The 26643-nt window shown below is 34.4% G+C and overlaps 1 protein-coding gene across 1 annotated transcript in view; it reads right to left on the bottom strand.

The window, feature by feature from the left end:
* LOC150100697 (uncharacterized) overlaps nt 1–26643 on the bottom strand; it is a 463381-nt gene that overhangs the window by 277883 nt on the left and 158855 nt on the right. The window contains exon 3 of the mRNA XM_090401246.1: nt 7343–7462. Within this exon, the coding sequence (XP_090257372.1) occupies nt 7343–7462 (120 nt within the window). The remainder of the gene's footprint in view (nt 1–7342; nt 7463–26643) is intronic.

Consider the following 26643-nt stretch of genomic DNA (forward strand, 5'->3'; position numbering starts at 1 on the left):
ATTATATTCTGGATGTTAGGTTCTTCCACAAAAATGCCGCGTTATATAAATTGCATTATGCGAGACTCAGATCACATAGAAAAAGTAGGGTTATGTTCCGAAATCGTTTTTTTTTTTTTTTTAAGGTTATATAAACAATGACATATCCAACAGAAACATATTTTTATTTAATTCAGATAATTCATGTAAGTTAAGAAAACACATAAACAATGAAACAAATACATAGTATAAAATTATAAAAAATTATAAATTGTGCATAAACTTCATTGCCCATAATGCATAAATGTTTTAGGCAAAATAAAATAAAATGTATATTTTAATCGTCATCACTCTCTTCAAAACTAACATTTCGTAGATGTTCTTTATTTACGAGTGGCCAGACATCATCACTTGAAATCCCTTGGACATCATTAGTATAATTCTCATTGTATACTTCGGCTGGTTTAGTTATCAAGAAGTCAGTAATAAGACCTAGCTTACCACTATGATGCAATTTTTTTATTAAGTGCATAATACGGAGCTAAACAAATATCCAATTGTCTCTTGAATTTTCCTGAAGCGCTCCATTGAGAGATCATTATCCATAAAATAACTTTCTTGCCAACTCCAATCCTTCTGCTAATTTCTTTAAACTGAATTCTTTAACAGATTCATCACAATCAGAATCTTTGGCAGAACTTTCCCTGCCATTTGGTTCAATGCCATCTATTAATTATACCAATTACTCCTCATTTAAATCTATTTCCCCATCAACTAATTCACTATTGAAGAGATTTGAGCACTTATGAAGAAGTTCGCGAAGGTTGAGTCTCATGTGCTGATCGAAACAGAATGTATCTTCAGTCTTGTTCAATTGTTACCTTGGCAGTTTACAGTTTACCTTGGGTTTATCCCTATTAACAAATGCGTATATCACAAAAGAGCTCTAAGTGGCCATTACTATAAAATTTTTTTTTTACATAAAAAAAAGCATTACATATTGTATGTAACTCACCAAAAAATAAAGTTCTCAGCTTGAGATTAACACACTTATGATTTTAATGCATTTTCCTGGCAGAAAACAAAGACAATTTTCAACAATAAATACTTTATACGGTAAACAATTGACATACATGCATGCTAAAGGGTATTTCCCCTAATATAAATTCGCTACTTATAACTACATGCACAATACGGGCAGACGCAAATTTAATGAAGATTAAATTTGATAAGTACCACATTCAACAAGGGTTACTACAATTTGTAAACCGCGTTATATCGAAACTGCGTTGTATAAGTACCACGTTATACAAGGGTTACCTGTACAGTCATTTAAATCAAATATGAACAAGTACCTCCTTTCTCAACCCACTACCCATACACTGTACTAATGTACTATAGGTTGATCAACCAATCTCTCGTGTATGGGCTCAACATAAAAATAAAATAAAATAAAAATTTTTTAAACCATAATCATATTAAAACCTCATGCAATTTTAGTGGAATTTCAAATTCAATCCTACACCTTTGCATCACAGATGGAAGGGTTAAAACAGTTATTAGAAAATATTAACAGGATTATGACTGAATTTACTTCATGGGGGGAGGGGAGGGGAGTAAATAATCTAAGCATTTCCATATTATGATGGCAAAACATATTCATGTATCATGCTGAAAGATATATGATCCATGCCATTTTTGCTGACTTTTCCTATTTGCTCTAGGAACCAAGCCAATTAGTACAAAAGTGAGCTACTGGAACAACCACAACAGAATTTAATATAAACACCATCCAAACAAAAAGCACAAAGAGATAGCTGGAGAATTAGAGCAGGACCATGTCAGTATAGTTTGATATATTATTATTACCCAAGACCCATTGGAGTCAAACACGAGTCATTTAAAGTGTTTTGAACACACTCAAATTCTCTGCAGACACCATACTCTCAGGCAAGGCATTCCAATCATTCACAACTCTGCATGAAAACAACCTGCTTCTCACTCCCCTCCCCACACCCTCTTTATACAGTTTCCAGGGATGACCTCTGGTTCTCCCCTAATCTCCCACTGTTTTCTGTAGAATCTTTCCAACATTGATCCTATAACAACCCCTTACTAACTTGTAGGTCTATCATATCTCCCCCTCCTCCTCACCAGACTGCAAATTGCACCTTCTCAATCTTTCCTCATATTCGACATTCCAGGGGTTAGAAACTACCTTAGTCATTTGCCTTTGGACGACCCTTTCCAACATCTCTTCATCCTTCTGAAAACCAGATGACCAAATCTGGACACAACAGTCCATGTGTGGCCTAATCAAAGCATTATACAATGGAAGAAGAATCTCCCTGCTTCTACAAACAGTGTCCTATGCATCATTTCCAGAAGTCTTTGTATTCTTTTCACAAATTTGGCAATGTGTCTACTAAATTTTAGATTCTTATCCACTATCACCCCAAGATCTCTTATTTTCTCCACCAAGCATAAATTTTACATCCCATCTTTGTTTCTCAAATTTTAAAACCTTACATTTTGTAACATTGAACTCACATCTCCTATCAATCAATTTATTCAAGTCTTTTTGTAAGGCCACAACATATTCTCTATTCTTCATAGTTCATCCCAACTTTGCATCATCTGCAAACAACTGAATATCTGCAAACAACTGAATATAACTGAATATAAAAAAATGCAAACAATTAAAATATGGATGATTTTAATAAAAAAGAAAATAAAAATCAAAAATCAAAAAATGGATTCTGAATACTATAGAAGAAATTGGCTTGATGAAAAATAAATAAATCATATAAGTATTTACCACAAGATTAACCAAGATTAAAGGAAAACATAAAGAGCTGAGAGAGATGCAGATCACATCCAACAAAGAAAACACTATCTTTGAAACCATATGGATAATCAAATAAGATATGAAAGGTGGGGGTAATTATGAGATAAGAATATAACATAAAAATAACATAAAAACATGCAAAAAAAAAAAAAAAAAATAATAATAATAATAATAATAAAACAAAATAAAATAAAATTTGCCAGATATATAAAAAGGATCGTAAAACAGTTTGCAAAAATTATACAGGAATTTAGTGTGAGATGTAGGTTGACAGGAAGAAATATTTTGTTGGATGTTGCTATAGACCAGAGAATGTGGAGATTGTGATGAAGAAACATATAAGCAATGTGGGTTAGCGAACAAAGGTGGGAAGTGATCAATATGGATGATTTTAATTATGGTAATATAGACTGCAATGAAGAGGATAGCATTTGGAAATAAGAAAAATGAATTTTTTGAGTTCTTGAGAAACAACTATCTAAGGCAGTATGTAAATGAGGGCATATGAAGATCAAGAGTCTTAGATCTGATCATTTCATCAGATAATGTGATTGTGAGTGGAGTGTCCCATTTTCTTCCAGCTGGTGAGAACAATCATTAAGTGATCACCTAGGTGGTGGCTAGCCATATGAAACCTTCTGTAAGTAATATAGGTGAAACACAAGGTCAGTGATTATGAAAAGCTTAGGAGACAGCATGGAGCTATAGCATGGAATGAGGAGTTAAGCAGGAAGGAGATAAATGCAGCTGGGGCACTGATAAAGATATATTACCAGCATTAATATGTGATTGTATTCTGAAGGTCAAAAGGCTATATATATATATATATATATATATATATATATATATATATATATATATATATCAGGTAGGTGTAGGGCACTGACAAAGATATATTACCAGCATTAATATGCGATTATATTCTGAAGGTCAAAAAGCTATATATATATATAAACAGATGAATGAAAGGATTAAGAATGAAATCTGGAAGAAGAAGAAGGTACCATGAAGGCAGCACAAGATGCACAATGGTAATAATCAGTTGCACGAAGAGTATAAAGAGCAGTCCAGAAGATTTTCTTTTTGGCTTCGGACCTCTTGCTTCTGTCTGTTCTCAGTTCAAGTAATCTCTTGCTGTTTTTTGCCACCTTTCAATCTTGTGCTTTGTCCTGAAGGACTATATGCAAGTGTAATATTTGTTTATGTGGGTCTTCTATGTTCTCCCAAACTTTCACCACTGCACTTTCAGTATTACCACTGATATTTACATTTTCCAGTCCTTTATCAATATCCTTATCATGTAATTTGTTTTCTACACATTCAAAAACTTATTATACACACTCGCTCACCAGTTTCACTCTCCTTCTGCAAATCTTTCAACTTTCATGGCGAATGAAACTTAATGAAAATATCCAGAGATCTATCCCTAAATGGCTACCCTACAAGACTCATCAACAAGATTCTCTTTAATGACATACCACAAAGACAACGAGATGAAACCCAATACATCAGGTCTATAACAATTCCATTTGTTAGTACCATATCCAAAAAATTAGCTCTTCTTCTAAAACCATATAATATCAGAGTAACCTTCAAACCTATGGAGACCATTCAAAAGTTTATAAGATCCCCGAAAGATAGCCATCCTTTCTACAAATACTCTGGAGTTTATAGCATACCCTGTTCATGAGGCATCAATTACATCGGACAGACATCTAGAAGTTTTGAAACAAGAAAGAAAGAACACATAGGCTATGTAAGGAATAACAGACAAGATATATCAGGCCTTTCTTCTCAGTTCGCCTCTACCAACCATAATATTGAATGGGATATGAGTCATATGCCTTACATAGAAGAGAACTACCATTCCAGAACATTCAAAGAAGCTGCTACAGTCGCCCGTTCAACAGGTAACTTAAATAAGAATGAAGGCCTAATCCTACCAGATATATGGAAAACTCTTATTAGATCATTTAACCAAAAAGAAATGAACTTTCATGAAAATTACAACAAATATCTCAACAAATAAAATGTTGTACTTGCGACATGTGTATTGTATCATGCACAGTGATAACTTTATATAATTTTTAGAATTGTCAGTTAGTTTCCTACTTTTTGTTACTTTCCATTGCTTACCAGTGTATCCCTGAAAATGCTGACAGATATTAGTCAGTGAAACATGTCAGATATTAAACAATTATTTACTTGACTAACATACCAAATTAAGTCTTTAATTTATTAACAGTTAGAATAGTTACATCCATAGAAATTAGCACATCAGGTGTGCTAGTGGACATATTGAAAAGATCATGATCCCAGAGGAAGACCATGATTAACATAATTACAGACACTGCAAACATATTCAATCTTTGCCAAAAGATGAGAGGGTCTTGCATAAGACAGGAGGAGAAGAAGGCACATCACTATCCACAACAGAAGAGAAGACTCAGAAAAACTAACCAAAACCTCACACTATTTCAGACAATTTCCACAAAGTTAATTAGCATGAGAAAGTTCTGCCTATTGCATTTGGCAAATACAAGGGTTAGAAGATTTATTTATTTTATAAGTTACTTGAATTTTTTACCTGATAACATTTATTCCAAATGTTTAATTAATATTATAATTAGAAAGCAAATAGATTTTTCTTTTCTTTTTTTAACTAAAAATTCATATTATTTTGCTCTGATTTCTTAAGATTAATTGCCTCTGTTCTTTTCCACAAGATCTTCCACAGTACAAGGCCATGGAAAAATCATAATACTCAATGATATTACTGCTCACAAGTTTCTCATAAATGTTCAGTCATAATGTCATTGTCATATATGTACAGCAAACTAATGTTAACAGAATGTTACATATTATTCCAAAATAGGGAGGCAGCATAAGAGAAGTGGTAATAACCAATTCCATGAGGATTACAAAGACCAGGTAAGGCAGGTGACCTGGTTGGTAAGGGTAGCAAAAGTGAGGTATGAGCAGCAGTTAGCTAATGAAGCCAAAAAGAATCCTAGGCAGTTCTTTCAATATGTAGCCAGCAAAAAAAAGAATGATTATGGAAGGATGACACTGATGGTATAAGGACAGCTGTTGCGTAAGATATAGTGGAGATACTTAATGAGCAGTTCATCAAGGTCTTTTATTCTTGTAAATGTGACATCATGGAGAGATTGAGAGCAGTTGATGATGGGGAGGAGATACTGACTGTAAGTGAGCAAGAGGTATATGGGGAGTTGAGCAAACTTGATGTTAATAAGGCTGTGGGACTTGATAATATAATATTTTGATAATATTTATTTAATATAAGTCTTGCAGTGGGTCAAGTTCCTAAGGAGTGAAAGGAGGACAAGACTGTACCACTTCATAAGGGAAGTGATAGAACTCAAGCATCAAATCATAGGACTATCTGTGTGTCAGGTGTATGGTTAAGTTGTTGGAGAAACTTGTGAGAACTAGGATCCAGAATTGAGTTGACAACAATGGTATGATAAGTAGATAGTCAAACTAGAGCGGATGAGGTTGGATATTAGATTAGTGCATTGGGTCAGAGACTGGCAATCTGATAGGTATCAGCAAGTTGTGTGTAGGGAAGCAATATCCCAGAAAAGGAAAGTCACTAGTGGTGTACCTCAGGGATCTGTTTTAGGCCCATTACTGTTTAGCTTGTATGTTAATGATATTGGAGAAGGTTTGGATGGAGATGTTCAGTTGTTTTCAGATGCTGCAAAGTTGGGACAAACTATGAAGAGTAGAGAAGAGCTGTGGCCGTACAAGAAGACTTGAATAAATTGAGTGACTGGGCACGGGAATGTGGATGCGAGTTCAATGTTGCAAAATGTAAGGTTTTAAAATTTCAGAAACAAAGATGGGATGTAAAATTTATGCTTGGTGGAGATATATTGTCAGAGGTGGAGAAAATAAGAGATCTTGGGGTGATAGTGGATAAGGATCTAAAATTTAGTAGACACATTGCCAAAATTGTGAAAACAATACAAAGACTTCTGAAAATGATGCATAGGACACTGTATGTAGAAGTAGGGAGATTCTTGTTCCATTGTATAAGGCTTTGATTAGGCCACACATGGACTATTGTGCTCAGATTTGGTCACCTGGTTTTCAGAAGGTTGAAGAGATGTTTGAAAGGGGACCCTTTCAAAAGGCAACTGAGGCAACTGACTAAAGTAGTTTCTGACCTCTGGAATATCAAACATGAGGAAAGATTGAGAAGATGAAATTTACAGAGTCTAGTGGATAGGAGGAAGAGGGAGAGATATGATAGAGACCTACAAGTTAGTAAGGAGTTGTTATAGGATCAATGTTGAGAGGTTCTACAGAAAACAGTCGGAGATCAGGGGAGAACCAGAGGTCATCCCTGGAAACTGTATAAAGTGGGTGTGAGGAGGGGAGTGTGAAGAAGGTTTTCTGCATGCAGAGTTGTGAATGGTCTTGGGATAATAATAATAAAATATCTAAGAAAGATAAAAAGATGAAGATGTAGAAAAAAATCAGCCTTACTTGATAAAGTAAGTTTTTCCTTCTTTGTCAATGGCTGCTTCCCATCCATAAGGAAGTCCAGTTCCACCAGAGTTCCAGGATTCCACAGGTGGTAACCATGATGAAGTCTTAGTTTCATGACTGAAAGAGAACTTAAAATATAGCATGCATTATATGCATCACTTTGTTGCAAAAATAAAAATCATTCTGGGGAAGTTAGAACTACTGTATTCCCTATGATTTCTAGGGAAAATTTAAAGCTAAACCTTATATAAAATCAAGAATCAAGATTCTCAACCTTTTTAAGCATAACATTCACTTTTTTTCCAGGCATTATTTTTCAAACATTCCTTTCATGGAAAATGTATGATGTCATTCTCATTTGATCAACAAACTGACATCATAAAACAATGTAATACATCTCTAACTACAAAAAATAAAAATAAAATAAATAAATAAATAAAAATAAAATAGAAGTGGAAAATTGTTTAAATGTCTTTTTTTTTTTTTTTAATGCAATCTCACCTGTTAACAGTTAAACCTATAGCACATTTCCAAACATGGTACTTGTTCAAACCACTCCAGCTTCCAAAAAAGCAAGGGACAGTGGTGGTGGTCTGACATCAAATAATGAAAAATCATTGGCTACCTAAAGACATCCAAACATATGCATACCACAGTAGTATTTGAATAGCCTGTTATGGAGGAATTAACTTGTAGAGGCTCCATAGCTCAGTTGGTATAGATGAGCCCATTGGTTGGATAAACCTAGGTTCAAATCCTGTCTATAACATGAAGAACCTTTATTAGGTCTTTTCAATCAAATGGTGAGTTAGCCAGTCTCATGAGAGGATTTTTTCTTCCAGGAACTCAGCTGGTCCTGTGAACACAGAGATCTATAGGCATAAATAATTGCCCTTAGGAGATGCAGCAGAAGATTGGTGTGCTGGCTGCATTAATTTGCCATGATCCCTAATCAAGCAACTCTACCAGTCCTAAGGAATGGATGGGTTGAAGAAGAAGAAGGAATAACTTGTAAAAATTAGTACATTTTGTTCAAGTTTTCTGTATTAAAAATTAGCATAAGAGAGTAGTAAGAGAGCCCTTGTAGCTCAGTGGATGTGACGTTTGCACACCACGGCGCTTAACCACACGAAGGAAGACTTCTTGGTTTTGAATCTAGTCAGCAACTAGAAGAAATTTTTCTAAGCCTTTTTTCGACCAGTTCCCAAGTTAGTCGATCTCTGGCACGAATAAGCGGGTTTTTTCTCCCGGAAACTCAGGTTTTTTGTCCCGTAAACTCAAGAAAATCGACTGTAGAACTCACACTACTTCAGACATTAGATACTAGTGTTAGGGACCATGAGATGGCAGCACTTCTTGAACCGTCTCTCTTTACTGCATGCCATTTAATTAGTGATAGCCCTGGGCCAGCTATCTCTGATGGTGTACCAGTGGAGATTGAACTGCCCACTCAGTCTCCAAAAGTTAGATAGGGCTAAAAACGGCCTCGCCTACTCCCTATATACGGGAATAAAAAGGTGTTAGCTGATTTTTTTTTATTTGAAAAATCCACATTTTGTGATATACCTATTTTTTTATTCTATTAGCATAGTATAAATGTTATTATTACTACTATTACATGACACCTCCATAAAGTTTCAGGACCCATTGTAAGAGGTCACTCTACATTATATGGTTCACTGACTACACTACACTACACTCTACATCTGCCATCTACAACACACAATCTATTGTCTGCACTATACCATTCAGACTAAACAGTATTTTTGTAAGTTAACAGAGCATTTTATGTGTGGTAAATTTACTTGTTTTGATGGAGAAAACACCAAGTTTCTGGGAGGAAAAAAACCATGCTACCTCTGTATGAGACCATTCTTTGCATCATGGCATTACTGTATGTAATAACACTGTGTTATTATACACAGTGTGCCCATTAAATAATGACACTGAATTTTTTATAAGAGTCCTGTAAACAGAATTGAGCAAAGTACATCATTTTAAGCACTAGAGTGTGCTCTTTCTAATGGGTACATTGCGATAGCTTCATTTGGTTTCATGTAGTCACTGTTTGAATGAAATAGTGATTGTGTCTCAAGTCAAAAATTTGAAAAATTTGACAAAATGCTTGTTAATAAGTTTCATACCGTTTTAGAGTCTCGAGTCTCAAGTCAAAAAATGCTGACTGTTTTCTTTGACATTCGTAGAATTATTCATAAGGAATTTATTCCAGAGAGCCAAATAGTTAACGGTTAATACTAACTATCTTGGTGTTGTGCAATTTCCGAATCAACATGAAAGAGGAGCAATTGGATCTTGTTGCACAACAATGCACCTGCACATCGTGCATTAAACATGAAGCCATTTCTACTTTGAAATCGATCACAATGTTCTAACACCCACCATATTTACAAGACTGGGCACTAGCAGATTTTTTTTCTTTGTTTCCAAAACTGAAACCAAAATTCAAGGGATGCTGGTCTGACACGGTGGATGTCATCCAGAAAAGTGGAACCACTGAGCTCAACACTATACTTTTAGATGCCTACCAGCAGCATTTCAAAAATTTGTATAAATGATGTAAATGTTAAATGAAGTTAAGTAGAGATAATACTGAAAATAAATAAGTGATTCAGCTTCCTGTTTTTTTGCGCATTTCTTTCATATGAATTTTGTCGTGTTATTTAACAAGCACACTGAGTATATATGAAACATCATATAAAAAGTATCATAAACATTAGAGAACACTCGATCAATCATAGTATCAACCAAACATTAAATTCCAAATTGTTCATGTGCTATCACTATATACTTTGATTTTTAAACTTTTTTAGTTGTTACGTATATAGTATAGAGTATATATATGGTGTTATGTATATATATGTAGAGTGGCCTAAGTCTGTAAGATCATGTAATTTAATGTATGCTTTTTTGCATCTCATGAAACTGAATCCTCTAATTACGATTAAGTACATCACATGACGAATGATCACTGTTGGCTCCCTAAATATCATCTCACAACAATATTCTGTTCTAAAAGAATGTAGATTTTTTTGTGATTCCATATTATTATTATATAGGCATCTGCATGGACCAAAGATTCATCATGAAAGGGCCCAAACTAACTATTATTGGAACAATGCCAATCATATTTCTTAAACTCAATCACTGATAAAGCACTCACAATTGCTACTAGCAACCCATTTCACTCATTTATCACTCTCCAAGCAAAACATCTAGTCCTCATTACCTTCATAACTACATTAAACAACTTTCGTGGGGACTGACCCCTTATCTATCTGTCAATTCTTATCATTTGATTATATAGAGAAACCTGTGGAGAATTCATGACTAAGTTTAACACACCTGTTAAACTTAGTCGTTTCTTTTGTCATTCCTAGTATTGCCTTACTGTACTGATGATGTCCTAAGATACCTAGGACAAAATATTTACGTAATAAAAAACCTACTACTGTGGTTCACGTGCGGTAAACTTAGTCAATTCTTATCATGTCACTAAGTTCATATACATTTCCATTTGCTCAATTTACATAACAGCTCTCCTGTCAAATGCTTTTGCAAAGTCCAGTAGTGTCATGATTTTAGCTATTTTCTTGATCCAAGTGAACTCAACTGCAACTTTATTATAAAAGAGTAATTTAGTAAAGTAAGATCTCTACTCTTATAGAGCTATGCTGTCCCATATAGTGCATCATATTCCTATTCATCCCTTCCCCAATTTGGCTTTAACTATTCTTTCCAAATACCTTAATCATTTGCATTCCTGAAATAACGATTGGGTCTAATTTGCTATCTCTGTCCCAGAGCCTCCTTAATGTAACAAAACTATTTTGTTCTCTTTCCACTTCCTTGTAATCTTGTCAAAGATGAGATTTAAATTAAATAGCTTGGTTGGAGGTACTGCCAATTCTCTTGAATAATTTTGTAGAATGATACATTTTTTTAATTGGAACAACCATGACTCATATAAAGAACAACAAGGAAGAATATTTTGTATGCTTTTTTTAACTAAAGCTAGTTATTCGGTCTCAGACAATGGTAACAAAGTTATTTCTCCTGTAGAACATATAAACTAAAACTGCTGGTAGATCACTTGATACGAATAAACAGTGCTTCATTTTATATTTTAAATGCAATCCAGTCTTGCCATTTTATTAAAGTTATCAAAGTGCGTTTAAAGACACACAGTTTTTGCATTAAAAAAAAAAAAAAAAAGTAGACAGCTGGTTTGCACTTATCTTCACTTGCGTGCTAAATGAGGCAAAATTCGAAGTGCAAAGATTAAAAAATTGGAATTATATAAAATGTATTATAAAACACGGGTTCAAAGCTTTTAAAATGTATACCCACAATTTATTGGCTTAATATGCATGCAAAATGGCACATGTTCATCATTTTTTCTGTTCTGAAGCGATGAAAATCCCTCTGCATGAGACAGACTAAATCAATGAATAAATTAGCATATATCGCCACTGACCATAATCCTCATTCAACAATCGATGAGATGAATGGAATAGTTTAAAATTTTTTTGATAATAATAGGCTACGTTTAGTCAACAAATACTTTTTCCGCAGAAAAAATAAATGAATAGTATGAAAATAAAATTAGTAGGGTACTGTGATGATTTATTCAGTATGAATGGTAACCCTATTTTACATCTGCTCGTGACATCGAACATTTTCCATAAAAGACAACATTGGTCTTCTACATGAAACTTATCTTAAGGACAGCGTGTGTACCACACCATGAACAACACGCGCATAAAGCGCACACTTCGATAACTACACAAGTTTCTTTATTCCAGTACCATAAAAGGTTATAGAGAATGTAACAGCTGTCTTTCACAGACACTCAAATTTGCAGCTTCGCTTGTCTCGTCGCTTTCTTAGAAATAGAGCAGGGAGAGAGAGAGAAGGATAAAGTTTAAAATACGGTGCTCTTCTCATGCTCTCTATCAATAATTTCAAAACAGATACTTAGAAGTCAATATAGCTGAAAAATAAAGAACAACAACACAAAAGTTCCACGAAGTTTCAACTCTTGGAAGAAAAAGGAGAAATAAGACTGCGATAAGAGCATTACGTATAAGTGAATCTTTTATCTGCTTTTCTATCGTCTACTGTTATGTGGAGAAGCAAATTTTAAGCGTGAACAGTTATGTTTTGAAGCACGCTACTTGCAACAAACACATAGACGCATTATACTGAATATATCTAAGCAAACATCACCATATCACTGAATTTGAAGTTTACCTCCTTGATCTAGTAAAGTGTGAGTCTTGAGGAGAAAGTGAGGTAAATATTTTTTATACGGTATTTATAAAATTAGTTACATTTCCTTATTTAAAATCATGTTTATTTTAATGGTTGCGGGGGTAAAATTATTCCTCCTATATATATATATATATATATATATATATATATATATATATATATATATATATATATATATATATATATATAGGAAGGATTTGACCATCCTATATAGCAATTATGATAGTTGATGTAGTTGTAGTGCATTGTGTTATGCGAAGATATTTGTATCTAAAATGGTGGCAGTGGTATGTATTTACGTCATTATGACTTAAGTTTCCTTTTCTCTCCTTAGGGATGAGCGCATACAATTTGCCTTTCTCCCTCTTAAATTCATTCCTATGAAAATCGGCTGTGTTAAAAAAAAAAAAAGTTATAAGCATATAAAATTAAAAGGCCTAACATAATGTTTATTTTTATTTCCTTCAAATATAAGCACGTGTCATGAATACGAGAAGAAACAATTGAAATAATCCAACCCAACACCACGTGTTATGAAAAATTTCCGTTTTTTTTTTTTTTTTTTTTTTTTTTTAAGATAATGCATTTCCTTATCATTCCATGTTGTTCTCTCTGAAGTAGTTTCATTAAAATTAGAAAGAGAAGGCCATTTGCAAAAATCTTGTCTTTGTAATTCGTTTTTTTTTTGTTTATTATTATTATTTTTTAACCCTGGTGATGTTATTAAATCTTATTCCTTTGGTGTCAATTTGAGATTCGGAAAAAGAAAAAAAAAAATTGCAAGAATAAGAGGGTGCAGAACAACTGCTGATTTTTGGCTAGGACCTACACAGATAAGGCAGAGCAAGCAGAAGAATTGTGGAAGAGAACAAATATCCAACACGTCACCTTAGATTGTTTTTGCCACATATCTTTCTGTAGCTGCCGCATGAGATGATATCTGAATAGAAATGCTGGTTTACATCATCATTGCGAATAAACTCGAAGTACACAGTTCGTTATGAATTCTAAAAATAAAATAAAATAAATTGACATGTCAGGTAGCACGATACACGCAAACACTCTTTTCGACAAATAATGCTTGGTATAAGTCCGACCACAGAAGCGAGAGTTCTCGTTGGCAGACTGCCAAAAAGAGTCAATTCATGTTGAAGGGGAGAAAGAAATACGGCGATGTACGAATTGGTCACTAACACGCGAAATCACGTGCTTTATACGTAAAATTTTCTAACTGTTATACAAGCAAAATAGTTATCACTTTAAAAACTACAATGATCATAAAAGAGAAGTTAATTTTATGACGTGTAATAAACACTCATCTCACAATACGGATTGATTACCCTATTATCGGAATGGATTCTCCTTCTTTTGACATGCGCAGAAGTGTCGAAAGGTCTGCAAGAGAGCTATATACTAACTGCAGTCGTCTCGCCTAGCGGTCAGTAAGTAAAATTTTTATCATAAAGTAAACATAGGTAATGATTTTTTTATTTTTTTTCATGTGAGACATCAAGGGTCATACTGCGCCAGAACACAGGTTACAGCAGTAAACAATCACAAACATCCATGCCCTTGGCCGGATTCGAACCCACAGCCTCTTGGCTGGAGAGTAAATACGCTAACCACTCGGCCAGCCATGCCGGCCATAAGTAATGAAAATATAAATATAATTTCATACACATTATACGATTTTATCATTATGGTATTCGGTACGCCAGTGGCGCACCCAGGGGGGAGCCAAGGGGTACTGGCACCCTCAAAGAAAAAGAAACAAAAACACTAGAAAAATTTCCAAAAATCTTTTCCTAATTAAAATTCATTTTTTTATTTATGTTGTGTCGTGTCTTCTATTTCTATACTACTTATGAATTAGCGGTCACATAAGGTGGGAATACTCTATAGCTCTCGGGAATCACGGCCGCTGTGAACACAAGGTAAACGAAGTAGTGCTTGGGTAGATCGAGCGCTATTTCGTTTGCCCGAGCTGGACCAGAGGAGATCACGGGTATCATGTATTGGCGATCACTACAGATGCTCAGTCATAGGTCGTATGCGATGCGTAGTGTGTATTCTCAAATTGTCTGCTCAACTCGCCCCTTCCCCCCTCCAAGATTAAATCCTGAGTGCGCCACTGCGGTACACTCCTTGAGGGTACATATCAGAAGTGATGGTTTCATACACTTGTTTATGACTTACTGAGTCCCAGAAGAAAGATGCAACATTGAATTCCACTCCATGTACATACTCGTAACTCCATAAAGTCTTTATATATTCGAACTGGGTTCGCATTCCTTCTGGAACGCAAATAAAACCTGATAAAAGCTTTCAGCTAGCCGGCCTCATACAGTGGTTGCATGGTTTCTCTTCCAGGGAACTTAGGTTTTCATCCTGGTAAAGAGGCAAATGTCAGAAAACACATGCAACAATAAACATAATACACCAGCCTCATATCCTTAGCTGTTTGGACCTTAATTCTAAACAACCAGCCAGCGTTACAATTTATGCTAAATCTCCAAACTTGAAAGAAGACTTCATAAGGGCATCTAAACACTTTGGGTTAATTCAAACTAAATTGCACCGAAGGTGTGGACCTACGTTGACTTTTCTAGAAACTGCAGCGTTTTATAAAGATCAATATACCGTTCTCGGGGGATTGGAGAAGAATCACTGAGCGAATCAAATAATTGTTTATGAAGCATATTATCACATCGTTTCATCATTTTGATGAAACCCGTCAACAATCACAAGAAAAGGGGAAATAAAAAAACTGTAAGAAGCAAAGACTGAAGCTGCTAGGTTTGCACAATGATAGTGCTATCGTTTCATTCACAGATACTTTGCATAATATCACAATAGCTCATAGTCATCATCATCATCAACAACCATGGGTCCAACGCCCGTAGATGTCTGATGCCATCTTGATATGATTCTTCCACTGCATTCTATTTTGTGCATAGAGTTTTCGCACCATTGGACAATGTTATCGCCCCATTCTCTGTTTGGTCTTCCTTTTTGTTCTTTCCTTCAATCATCCCAAACAGCAGCATTTTTATTTTCCTCTCATCGTTCATTCTACATATATGGCCAAAGAGACGTAGTTTCCTTTTGATTATTTTCTGAATCAGGTTTTCTTTTGATTGTATTCATCTGTGGATTTCCTCATTGTTCACTTTCTGGATCCAGCTTATTCTCAAGATCTTTCTATAGCACTTCCTCTCAAATGCTAATATCCTCCTTTCAGATTCTCTTAGGAGTACCCAGGCCTCACATCCATAGAGCATGCTGCTGAGGATACAGGTTTCTACAATGCGCAGTTTAGTTTGCATCTTTATAGCTCGGCTCGTCCATATTTTGTCCATGGCTTTTAAAATAATTGTTGCTCTGGCTATTCTAATTTTTATCTCTTTTTTGGGGTCCAAATCATGCGCCCATAGTACACCACCATAATGTAGCTACAGAATAAATCTGATAATCCACTATATAGTTAGCTTTTATTGACCAGATTAAGGGATGCTGGGCCATATATTAAACAGACAAAATTCCAGTTATTCACTTATACGACTGACTCCAATAAAGGAAATTATATATATATATATATATATATGTATATATATATATATATATATAAGTTCTAATTTATGATAGCATATACCTCAACTGCAATGTTATTATGGTTTCTCGTTTATTTTTTTCCCCTTCCTAGAGTTATAAACCGTTTACTTCGCATTCAAGTTAATGAATGTCTTCTCTGATGCAAACAATATCGTTAACTATGTTCATTCCTTTGAAATTCTCAGACACAGAGAGAGAGAGAGTACTTTCTTCAGTTAATATTTAAAAACAAAATGCATGTAATTTGCTTCTATTCGTATGAACATATAAAGATTTCAAAACATCTTAATTCTAAGTGAATATCCTATTACCTTACTTTCTTCTTTCACTACCCAAAACACGACACATCAAAGGAATTCTAATGAATATAATTCATAAAGTACTCTCTCTCTCTCTCTCTCTCTGTGTGTGTGTGTGTGTGTGTGTGTGTGTGTGTGTGTGTGTGTGTGTGTGTGTGTGTGTGTGTGTGTGTGTGTGTGTGTGTGTGTGTGTGAGAGAGAGAGAGAGAGAAAACGAACTACTAAGACAACGCTTCGGAGGACTCGTCTCAACATTCTTCATGCAATATCCTACCTTCAGATTTTTTTTTCCTTTTCTTTTTCTAATTAAACATGCACAAAGCTTGAGATAAATGCGTTCAAACAAAGAAAATCTCCAATGTCCTTTCCTTCCACGCAAACATACGAAATTCATTTTCATTAATACAATGGGACATAAATCGAGCCTTAATGAATTTCCATCTTCGATTCTCAAACCCATATTTACTGTTCTCAACTGAAACCCAAATGAAACTCAACTGAAACTCAGCATCATCACATTTTTCAACTCTTTCAGTGGATTATTCTTTTTTGCCTTAAAGGTGGAATATGTGCTTTTTTTTTTTTAATATCCCATATTAGACATTTCCTCACCAAAGACGCCTTCATAGTGTTGTCGTAAGAACAAAGCAACAGTCATCTTCCGGTGGTTAGAATCCTGAGTTGTAATCTCATCCAGCACGTCAGGGACTTTTCTGAAATGAAGTCGACCATATGATTTTACGAAGCTGGTAACATTTTTCTCCAAAAAATAAACAAATTGGCTGGAGAACACACACAATAACTGTAGATAGTTTATTTATTTATGTTTCATTTACATACAAAGCATTATTACACAAGACACGAAATTATAATCTTTATTACCCAAGCGTAATCTTTGTTACACTTGGGTAAAGGAAACATAGCAAACAAAGACTGCTCGTGAAGTGTCTTCGCTATTACTTAAATATGACGACTTAGATTATTTGTATATGATGACAAAGATTTCACTTAAGCTGCACTGGTGTCCATAATGTACAGCACCTTCGCACGTATATATTGTTATGCATTATGGGAAGAATCACTACCTGGAGCAATTTCGACCTTTATTGGGGTCTCTTAATCAAACTTTTGTTTGCTTATGCTTCGATAAAGGACTAAGAATAAGGTAGTGACTTTTCCCATAATTCTTGGTAATATAAACGTACCAAAGGAAATGTACTGCGCATTATAAGATACTAGAAGAATTTGGTATGCAGTCATCTGCCATCATATCCAGGAAATCTAGTCGTGAAGGGACCTCGTAAACTTTGGTTTGCTCATGCAAAGGATTAGAATATAATTTCTTGTTTTATATAATTTAAAACACACAATTAAAAGACATTATATATTGGCTTTACATTCTGGGTGGCTTCGATCGCTAATAATCAACACTAATGCCTAAAAAAATATTGAACTCGTGGCATATTTCCTTCTTCATTTTGTCCAACTAGTATCCACACTTTCGTCATTCCATATTCTCTAAGAGAAAGATAATTGTCCTCTGTGGCTTTAATAAAATGACACAGCTCACCTTCCACTTCACCCGACATAGAAGAAATGATGACGCTTTCGCTATCCTCAGTCCAGTGCATTAGGTAAGGTCACTTGGATAGCATTCGCTATCGATGACCTTACAGAAATAGTAAATGTGCTCTCTAAGACTCGGACAATTACATCCATTTCTCTTTCCGCAAAATCTATGAAAACTCAAGTTACAACTGTCCAACATTCATATCGAATCCAATAACAAACCACTTTGGTTTCTCCTGCTTTCATTTTCGGTAGCAGTTCTTCCCTTGAAATTTTCCCCAAAGACTGAAATGTAGGTGCAGTTATTCAAAAAAAGAATATTAACAATTTGTCTAAATAAATTGATATTATTTTTAATTATTCATACGAGTCGGCGAATCACAATCATAAAATACTAGCGAATTATCACAGGGGTTGAATAACCTATTGCAGTGGTGTTCGACCTTTTTTTTTACTACGCGAGCTACTTTTCTATAATAAGTTATTCGGCGATCTACTCTCTTATATAGATCATGTTCCCCAACCTGATATCTCATTACGAACAAATAAACAACTAAAAAAAAAAAAAAATACACAACTAAAAACTTTGTGTATTTAAAAATTTATTTATCATTTTAAATTATTTTAATACAACAAAAAAAACAAAACAAATATATTGGAATAAAATATTTATTTCTCTATTTTGGAAAACCAAAGTTAGAAAAAACAACAGATTGATTACAAACTCGCAAGTTACAGGAAATGCTGGTTGATTAAAAAAAAAAGAAAAAAAAAAGTTAATGTGAAATTTGGCATTGTTTGGACCTTGCAATATTTTCATAGTCAAGTTGATATGAAGAAGTGGCCAATCGCAGACCATCATCCAAATGATCATTTGTAATTTGGTTTCTTAATTGATTTTTTGTGACGGTCGTATTTGAAAAAGCAGATTCTGACAAGTATGTCGATCAGAAACACGACAGAATTTTTCGCGCAATATATAGATCATAGAGTAGTTAGCGTTCTATGCTGTATATAATGGTTGGGACTTACATGGTTGTTGAAGAACACACTAATAAACAAGGATAGGGAAGTTATTGTTCCACTCTATAAGGCCGCATTTGACTATTGTGCACAGATCTGGTCGCCAGGATTTCTTGGTGATGCGGAAGTGGTGGAGAGGATTCAGAAGCGGGTTACAAAGATTGTTGCAGGTCTATGGGATGTTCCCTATTAGGATAGATTGATGTTCTGTGGGCTCCAAAAACTAGCTGATAGACGTAGGAGAGGAGATATGATAGAGGTATTTAAATTGTTATCGGGATTTTACTGGATTGATACTGATGATATTTTTAAGACCAGTGCAGGATGTGAGAGAACGAGTGGCCATCCCTGGAGATTGTGTAATGTAAGAGTGTGGTTAACAAGGGTGTTAGGACTAGATTTTTTACTTGGAGGGTTGTGAATGGGTGGAATGCTTTGCCAGAAGTGGTTGTGAATACTTCAACTGTGAATGAATTTAAGGAGAGGTATGACAGGTATTGTGTAAATAATGGTTAGAGTGTCAATGTCGGGTCTCCCGCGATGAGTCTTTTGACTCCATGGAGACACCGTTAAAATAATAATAATAATAATAATAATACTAATAGCAGTTAATATTGGGAATTTTTCATGTGCATACTTCCAAATGACTTCATTGTTTATTATTTTAAATGTAAACTATTCTGAATAATTATTATCTCAAGTTCTACTTCAGCTTGGCTTATATCAAACAGCCAACTAATTTTATTTGAAATTTCTGTGATGTTCAAGTTTTCTTGAAATGGATTATTGATAAAAGATACAATCAGTTCAGTTTTATTAAAATCTTTAAATCTTGAATTTATTTCTTCCTCAACTAATTCTATTTCACGAATCAATTCTTTTAAATCATAGCGAAGCATTTCTTGATTTTGTTTAAAAAATTTTAATAAATATGGGAGATGTCTAAATTTGCGGTCATTTATATCAAGTAAGTATTGTTGGAAAGTTTTTATTGAACTTAACATGTCAATTAAATTTTTATCTCTACCTTGTAACCCTAAATTTAAATTGCCTAATTTCGTACAAAAATCTACTAAAAATGATAAGTGTAACAACCATCTTTTATCACTCAATTGTGGATAAATATTTCCTTTTTCATCAAGAAAAAAAGTTATATCGTTAATTAATACAAGAAATCTTTCTAAAAATTGACTTCTGCTGAGCCAGCGAACATTATTGTACAACAGAAGTTCCCTATCATCATCTGCCTGTAATTTAAATAATCGCCGTTGCAGGGCTTTTCCTCGAACAGAATTTACAATTTTAAATGTAATATCCAAAACATCTTTTGTGTTTTTAATCTTTTACTACACAGTACTTGTTGGTGAATAATACAGTGGTACGTTAAAAAATCTGGATATTTATCATCGTTTTTACATAATGAAATGAAGCCTGATTTATTACCTATCATTGCAGGAGCACCATCAGTAGTAATAGACACAAGTTTAAAAGGCGGACGTTTGGGTTGTTTCACAAATTCATCCTTCCCAATAATGGTATAATTTTCAAAAGTTCTTTACTTGAATAATCTTGAAATACCATGCGAATAAATACCATTAACTGAGCAATATCAGTGAAGGTGTTTAATTCATCAAATTGTAATAAAAACGCAACACACTGGCGAATGTCTGACATTAGCCTGGCCTGGAAACTTTTCTCCGGCAATTTGAAACCTTGTCTGCGGCCTAGAAGTAGTCTCTCTCTAGCGACGTCTCGAACCGAGAAGCTCCTTTCTGGAAGCGGGAAACTCCTCTCTCAAGCAACATGGATCCGGTCAGCCTCTCTGTCGGCGACTCTGGACCCGGTGGCCTCCTCTCTGACAGCAATTCTGGAACCGGGACCCCTTCTGCTTGCTTGAGTCCCTTTTTTATTAGGCCTCCTCTGAGATCTCACATGAAGTTTGGCAACTCCCAAAGAATCGGTATGAGTCTTTCATCTTAAGTTTCAAGTTCGACACGCCTTTTGTTCTCCTTCGCTTTCTTTTGATTGTAAGTTGCCGGCCATCGGAAAGTTGTTTGAACTCTTTCTGACTGACTTCGGAGATGTTTACACTTAGGGTCTGCAAGCCTTTCTCATACATACAAGTTTCGATAACAATCTTTCTAATGCCGCCATGTACAGCTTCGGCGACAAAAACATTGCCTTTGTTTTCAACACTCTAACATATTCTTATTAAAGCAGTATATACAGTTAGCTTCAAAAGAGTTATTTACAAAAACATCTAATAGAAACTATACCGAGACAAACAAAGTTTATTTTTTTACAATATTCACGCGGGACTTAACCTAAGTAAAAAATCGAAGTAATGTGCTTTGGAATATTTAATATTTAAGCTACAATCGAGTTTTTACACTTTGCTTATAATCGTATTCACTCGGCTCGCTATTTGACTTCCACTGATCCAAATTAATTCATTTACCCGGACTTATAAGAAAATTACTGATTTGACAATTTTAACGAAAAATAAATAAACAATAGCAATACACTTGAAGCGAATTAAAAATAATATAAAATAATGATAAATAAAATGTTATATTTTCAGTGTTAATTAAATTTGTAAGTAAGGAGGAATACACAAGAGATCAACCAAAAATCGCTCCGCAATTGACGGGTTGAACACCCCGTGCATGTCCACACCATACTATTGATACCATTCCTTCCATAAGTCATTCAATATGGTAAATGATTAGACACAAATTTCCTCTACCATGAAACACCTCTCTCTGACCATTTTCAGCATTACGTCATTTGGTACTATCAAACTGCCAAACGAGATGATATCTGTAATTAATCCTCGTCTTCTTCTTCTTCTAGTCATTTGTCATGTTGGTTCCGATAAAGTTTTCATCCTCCTTTTCTATTTTTTCCCTTGTTATTATTATTTATAAAGAAAAAAAACTCAATAATCTAACATTTTTCTGTGTATAACTTGCTATATGTCTAAATGGCAATTCGGCTTTCACTCCTTAAAACAATTGACAAAAACTTCAGCCCGTCGTCACTTTTACGTACCTTCTCCTGCATATACGATGCCAATTCTTGGTATCGTATATTTGAAACTTCTTCTATGGCAAATACTTTGCCTTTAATGTCTTAATCCTTCATCAACGAGAGATCAGAAAGAGTAAGGATGTTATCCCTTCAATTACTATTGAGATCTGTCATCTGCTCCGAAGTTAATCACCATATACCATCATCCCTTAAAATGTTTCTTCTCCCTTTGTATCTATGCAGTATAGTAGTACTGCAGATTGATGGAAGGTTGGAAAGAAAGAAGATACAGTACTTATGAATCTTATATTTGAATAACAGATTGTCTTTAAAAAAAACGTACGTACGAAAGAAATAAAAAACGAAAATGAGTGTTTTGAATACTGAAACATTGATATATATGCGGATGAAAAAGATACTAAAAGTTAGACACTAAGGAGAGAGAGAAAAAAAAACATCTTGATTTAAGTACTACTGAAATTAAACATGGGAGGAGCGAAAAATTTTATTATTTTATTTATTTATTTAAGAACCAGACAGAAATGATTATTAGTGTGAAAGCTAACAAGTTATACGGATCTACACTGAAGAATAGTTCCTGTAACTTCAGGTCTAAATAATGGATTAAAATATTTTTTATTGAACTTGGAACAATCGCTTGTTCTGATATTTCAAGGGAAAATGTAATACAATCTTACAGTGAGAATCTTATCTAAAATCGTAAATTAAATCACTGAAAAACTGCTACTGTTTCATGTAGTACTACCGAACATTGTCCTGTCACTTACCTTATCTACTATAAGATAGATGTCTTTCCACTTTAGAAACCTATTCTGAATAGAGAGAGGAAACAAGGAAGAAAGGAGAGGGAAGAAAAAGGGCAAAATTTATCATAGAAACACAATTTATGTCACGAATGCACTTTCTTAAGGAGAGAGAGGAGATATGAATCGAAGAGAGACAGAACTGAATTTCAATTTTTTAATGTATAGAGGGAAAGAAAGAAAGACGGCTCCAAGAAAGGGAGTTATCATTAGATTGGCGGAGAGAGAGAGAGACTCTAAATGGAGGAAAACGATAATGATAAGGATATGGCATATGAGACTTTGAAGTGGATATGCAAGAGACCACTGAAAAGAATTCTCTTGTAATCTTCATAGGCTGAGAATGGAGAAGGGGAATATATCTTGTTAGTTATCGAGATGCATGATGAGAATAATAATAAAAAAAATGATAAAATAAATTACTCCTTGCTGATGATAGACGCTTTTACAGATCCAGTGTAGAAATTTCTAAACTAAAGGCAGCGATAAAGAAGAAAATGCGTTTTAATATCGCGAGGAATGCGTTGCTTCAAGACCCCATGTGATATCTTATTATTCAGATAGGAATCCAGATTGACCATTAACAGGATCACGTGACAGTGAAACAAAGCTTAAAAGAATGAAATAACTTTTCTGAGGGGTTCAATAACGACTCCACAGTATTGAAATGTATGTTGTTATAGCTATATATCTTAAAAAATTACAATAGCGTAGAAAATTACAATAACACAGGATAATCTGAAGACTTATTCGGTGTAAGTTCTTTAGTGAAAAAAAGATCTGAGGTGCAATATCGCCATGATGTGAGGAATCTTATAAGAATTTTACAACTGAAGCTGAGTAGTTGGACACACATACGGACACGAAAGGGTTCTTCAGCGAACTAGGTTTTTACGTCAAAATACAGTGGAATGGATGAGTCCTGAGACTACATAGAGGCCCCAAGAAGTAGTAATCATTTTGGTATACAGTATCCAAGCAAGTGAGCTCTCTTATATATTCCCACTGCTACAAGGAAATAAAGTAATGCCTAATGGGAAAAAAAAAAGTGTACTGTTCTCTACTATCCGCTGTCAACGATTTTGGAAAATGTTATAAACATTCAACATAAACAGTTAGTAGTACTCAAACCACCACACAGAGAATTTACAATAAATGTTTTATGATTTATTTTCCACCTATTCATTTTCGTTTGAATGACTCTTACATAAACATAATCTTGTTTCACCTAATTAAATTAATTAAATAAATGTCGATTACCTAATACTGAAGTTTTAAGTAGAGTATTACAGTAAAATTTATTTCCAACAAACCTTGAAGCATGTTCTTGTTCTCATAAATATTGAAACGGGTCCTATTAAGTTATTTAGTGAAATGAGGATGGGTTTATTTTAATGACATTGCTAGAGGAAAAAGAGCCTCTGTGGCCTTAGAGGCATAGGTTGGGTTATTTTAATAATATTGGTAAAAGAAAGGATGTCGATGTAGTAAATCAAAAATGGCGTTTACTTCCATACCGGCGAGATCCCAGAAGAAATATTATTAAAGGTTCGATTCTAGTCGCCAATTACAGAACTTTTTCCATGCCTATCTTCAGACGGTTTCCCAGTTAAGTCGATCTGTAACACTGGCAAGTAGATTTTTCCTCCCAAAACTTGGGTTAATAATACCGCAAGTAAAACATCTTCCGTGCTCTTCCCCTAATATTTGTGAAATCAACGATAACTTTGGGCTCAGCTATCGGTAATGGCTACTGATGGGGATCTCCTGTCTACCAATCTTTCAAAAAAATCGAGGATTAAGTAAAAAAATAATAATAATAAAAGGCAGGAAAAAATTATTTTATATTTATATTAGAAGAAAGACCGTTATATGTTCTGTTTTAATTGAGAGAAAGATTTTTAAGCATTTTCCCACTTTCCAAGGTGCAGACAGTTTATTTATTTATTTTGGAACTTCCGTTTTCTGCCTTAAAAATAAAGAAAAAAGAAACGACTATAGAATTCAGACTATTTCAGACAACAATACGAGTTAGGGTTTAGGCTCACAATATGGCGAGAGTTATCCGTAGTGCTCTTATTCCCAATTGCCTTCAAAATCATTGGTAGCCATGAATGCTACTATGGTTGTTGCTGTCCAGCGATTTTCAAAGGTTTGTTTGGACTAAAGAAGCTAAGCGTACTCCCTCTGAGGAATAAAAGACGAAAGAACATTTATTTATTTATTTTTGTTTTCAAAATTTGATTAAATCGAACTTCAGATTTCTTGAGACAAACAACTGTATTTGTAATTTCAAGTGCTTACACATGCTGAAGAATTTGATATAAGTGAAAGGAAACAAGTGATTTTTTTTTCGTGCACTTATCGTTTGTATTTCCATAATCACCAATCATGTGACTAGCCTTTTCCCATAAAAATGATAACAGGAATTCCATCAGCAAAGCAGCTTTTTCGAATATTCACAACGCAAAGGTTATGAGTAAGACGAATTGAAAATCTCTTCCTCAGAGATTTCTTTCACTTTATCAAAGAAATCAAAAGTCGCAGGAGAGCATTTCAAGAAAATGGAATGCATGCTTCAATTTCTTCCTCTTCTAGTCTACAGTTTCCGGTGTAATATTAACCTAGCACTTTGGATACTGAATCCAGGTTCTACTTAATAACGATGACACTATTTTCGTTTTCCATGATTTTTTTTTTAAAAAACAGTAACAGTTGAAACTAAACATGGGAACTAGTAGTAACTATTATAGAACGAACCTGATATCGATTCGCTACAAATCGGCACTCTCTAACGATACTGATGCTAGATACCCCCACTCCTATCCCCCGACGAGATTTGGACGCGAAGTAAGCAGGGGAGAAAACCACCTTGTAATATAAATTTGTATACAAGGGATGATCCAAAATTTTTCAAGCTGCGGTGATAAAATGGACAGTCATGAAACTACGTAGCGTTGGCTATTACTTCGAAGTCCTTATGCATGTATATATTCTGGTTCCAGCAATCTTTTCACGTCCTCAAGCAACCCACGAAGTCTTCCTCTGGGACATCTTCACTTGGCGCTTCAATATATATATATATATATATATATATATATATATATACATTTTTTTTAAATTGAATGTTCGTTTTTCTTCCAGAGGTGTGTTTAAATTTTGGAACAGAAAGAATGAAAATCATTTTTAACCCTGCGATTAGGAAGAGATTTTTTTTTCTGATCTTATTATTATTAGACACCTCCAGGGAGTCCATGGACTCCTCGAGGGAAGGCACTGCTCTACAACTCTCCATCTCCGCCACTCAATCCACCTACATAACCAAAAAGCATAACCATACTTTTGATGGTTTTCTTTAGCTTTAGCCTAATTCTTTTCAAAAATCGCTGCCGTCAGGTCATTTCTACCAAACGAGGCCCAATCTTCTTTGACTTTTTTTTTTTTTTGGCATAAATTTTGTTAACTCATCCCATCAGATCAGTTAAAATATTCTTATCAATGTTTAAGATCTTCTGCTGCCTCTAATCAAAATATTTAGTTCAAAAAAATTAGTTCAAAATATTTGAACTAATAAGGAAACTTACTGTTATAAGCACATCATAAGTCTACGCACCTAGTTTGCTGTTTTCCTCTAAATTTAATGCCCACA

The sequence above is a fragment of the Typopeltis vanoorti genome, chromosome 12, assembly GCF_054136105.1.
Source record: "Typopeltis vanoorti isolate ZY-2024b chromosome 12, IOZ_Tvanoo_1.0, whole genome shotgun sequence".
Taxonomy (NCBI): Eukaryota; Metazoa; Arthropoda; class Arachnida; order Uropygi; family Thelyphonidae; genus Typopeltis; species Typopeltis vanoorti.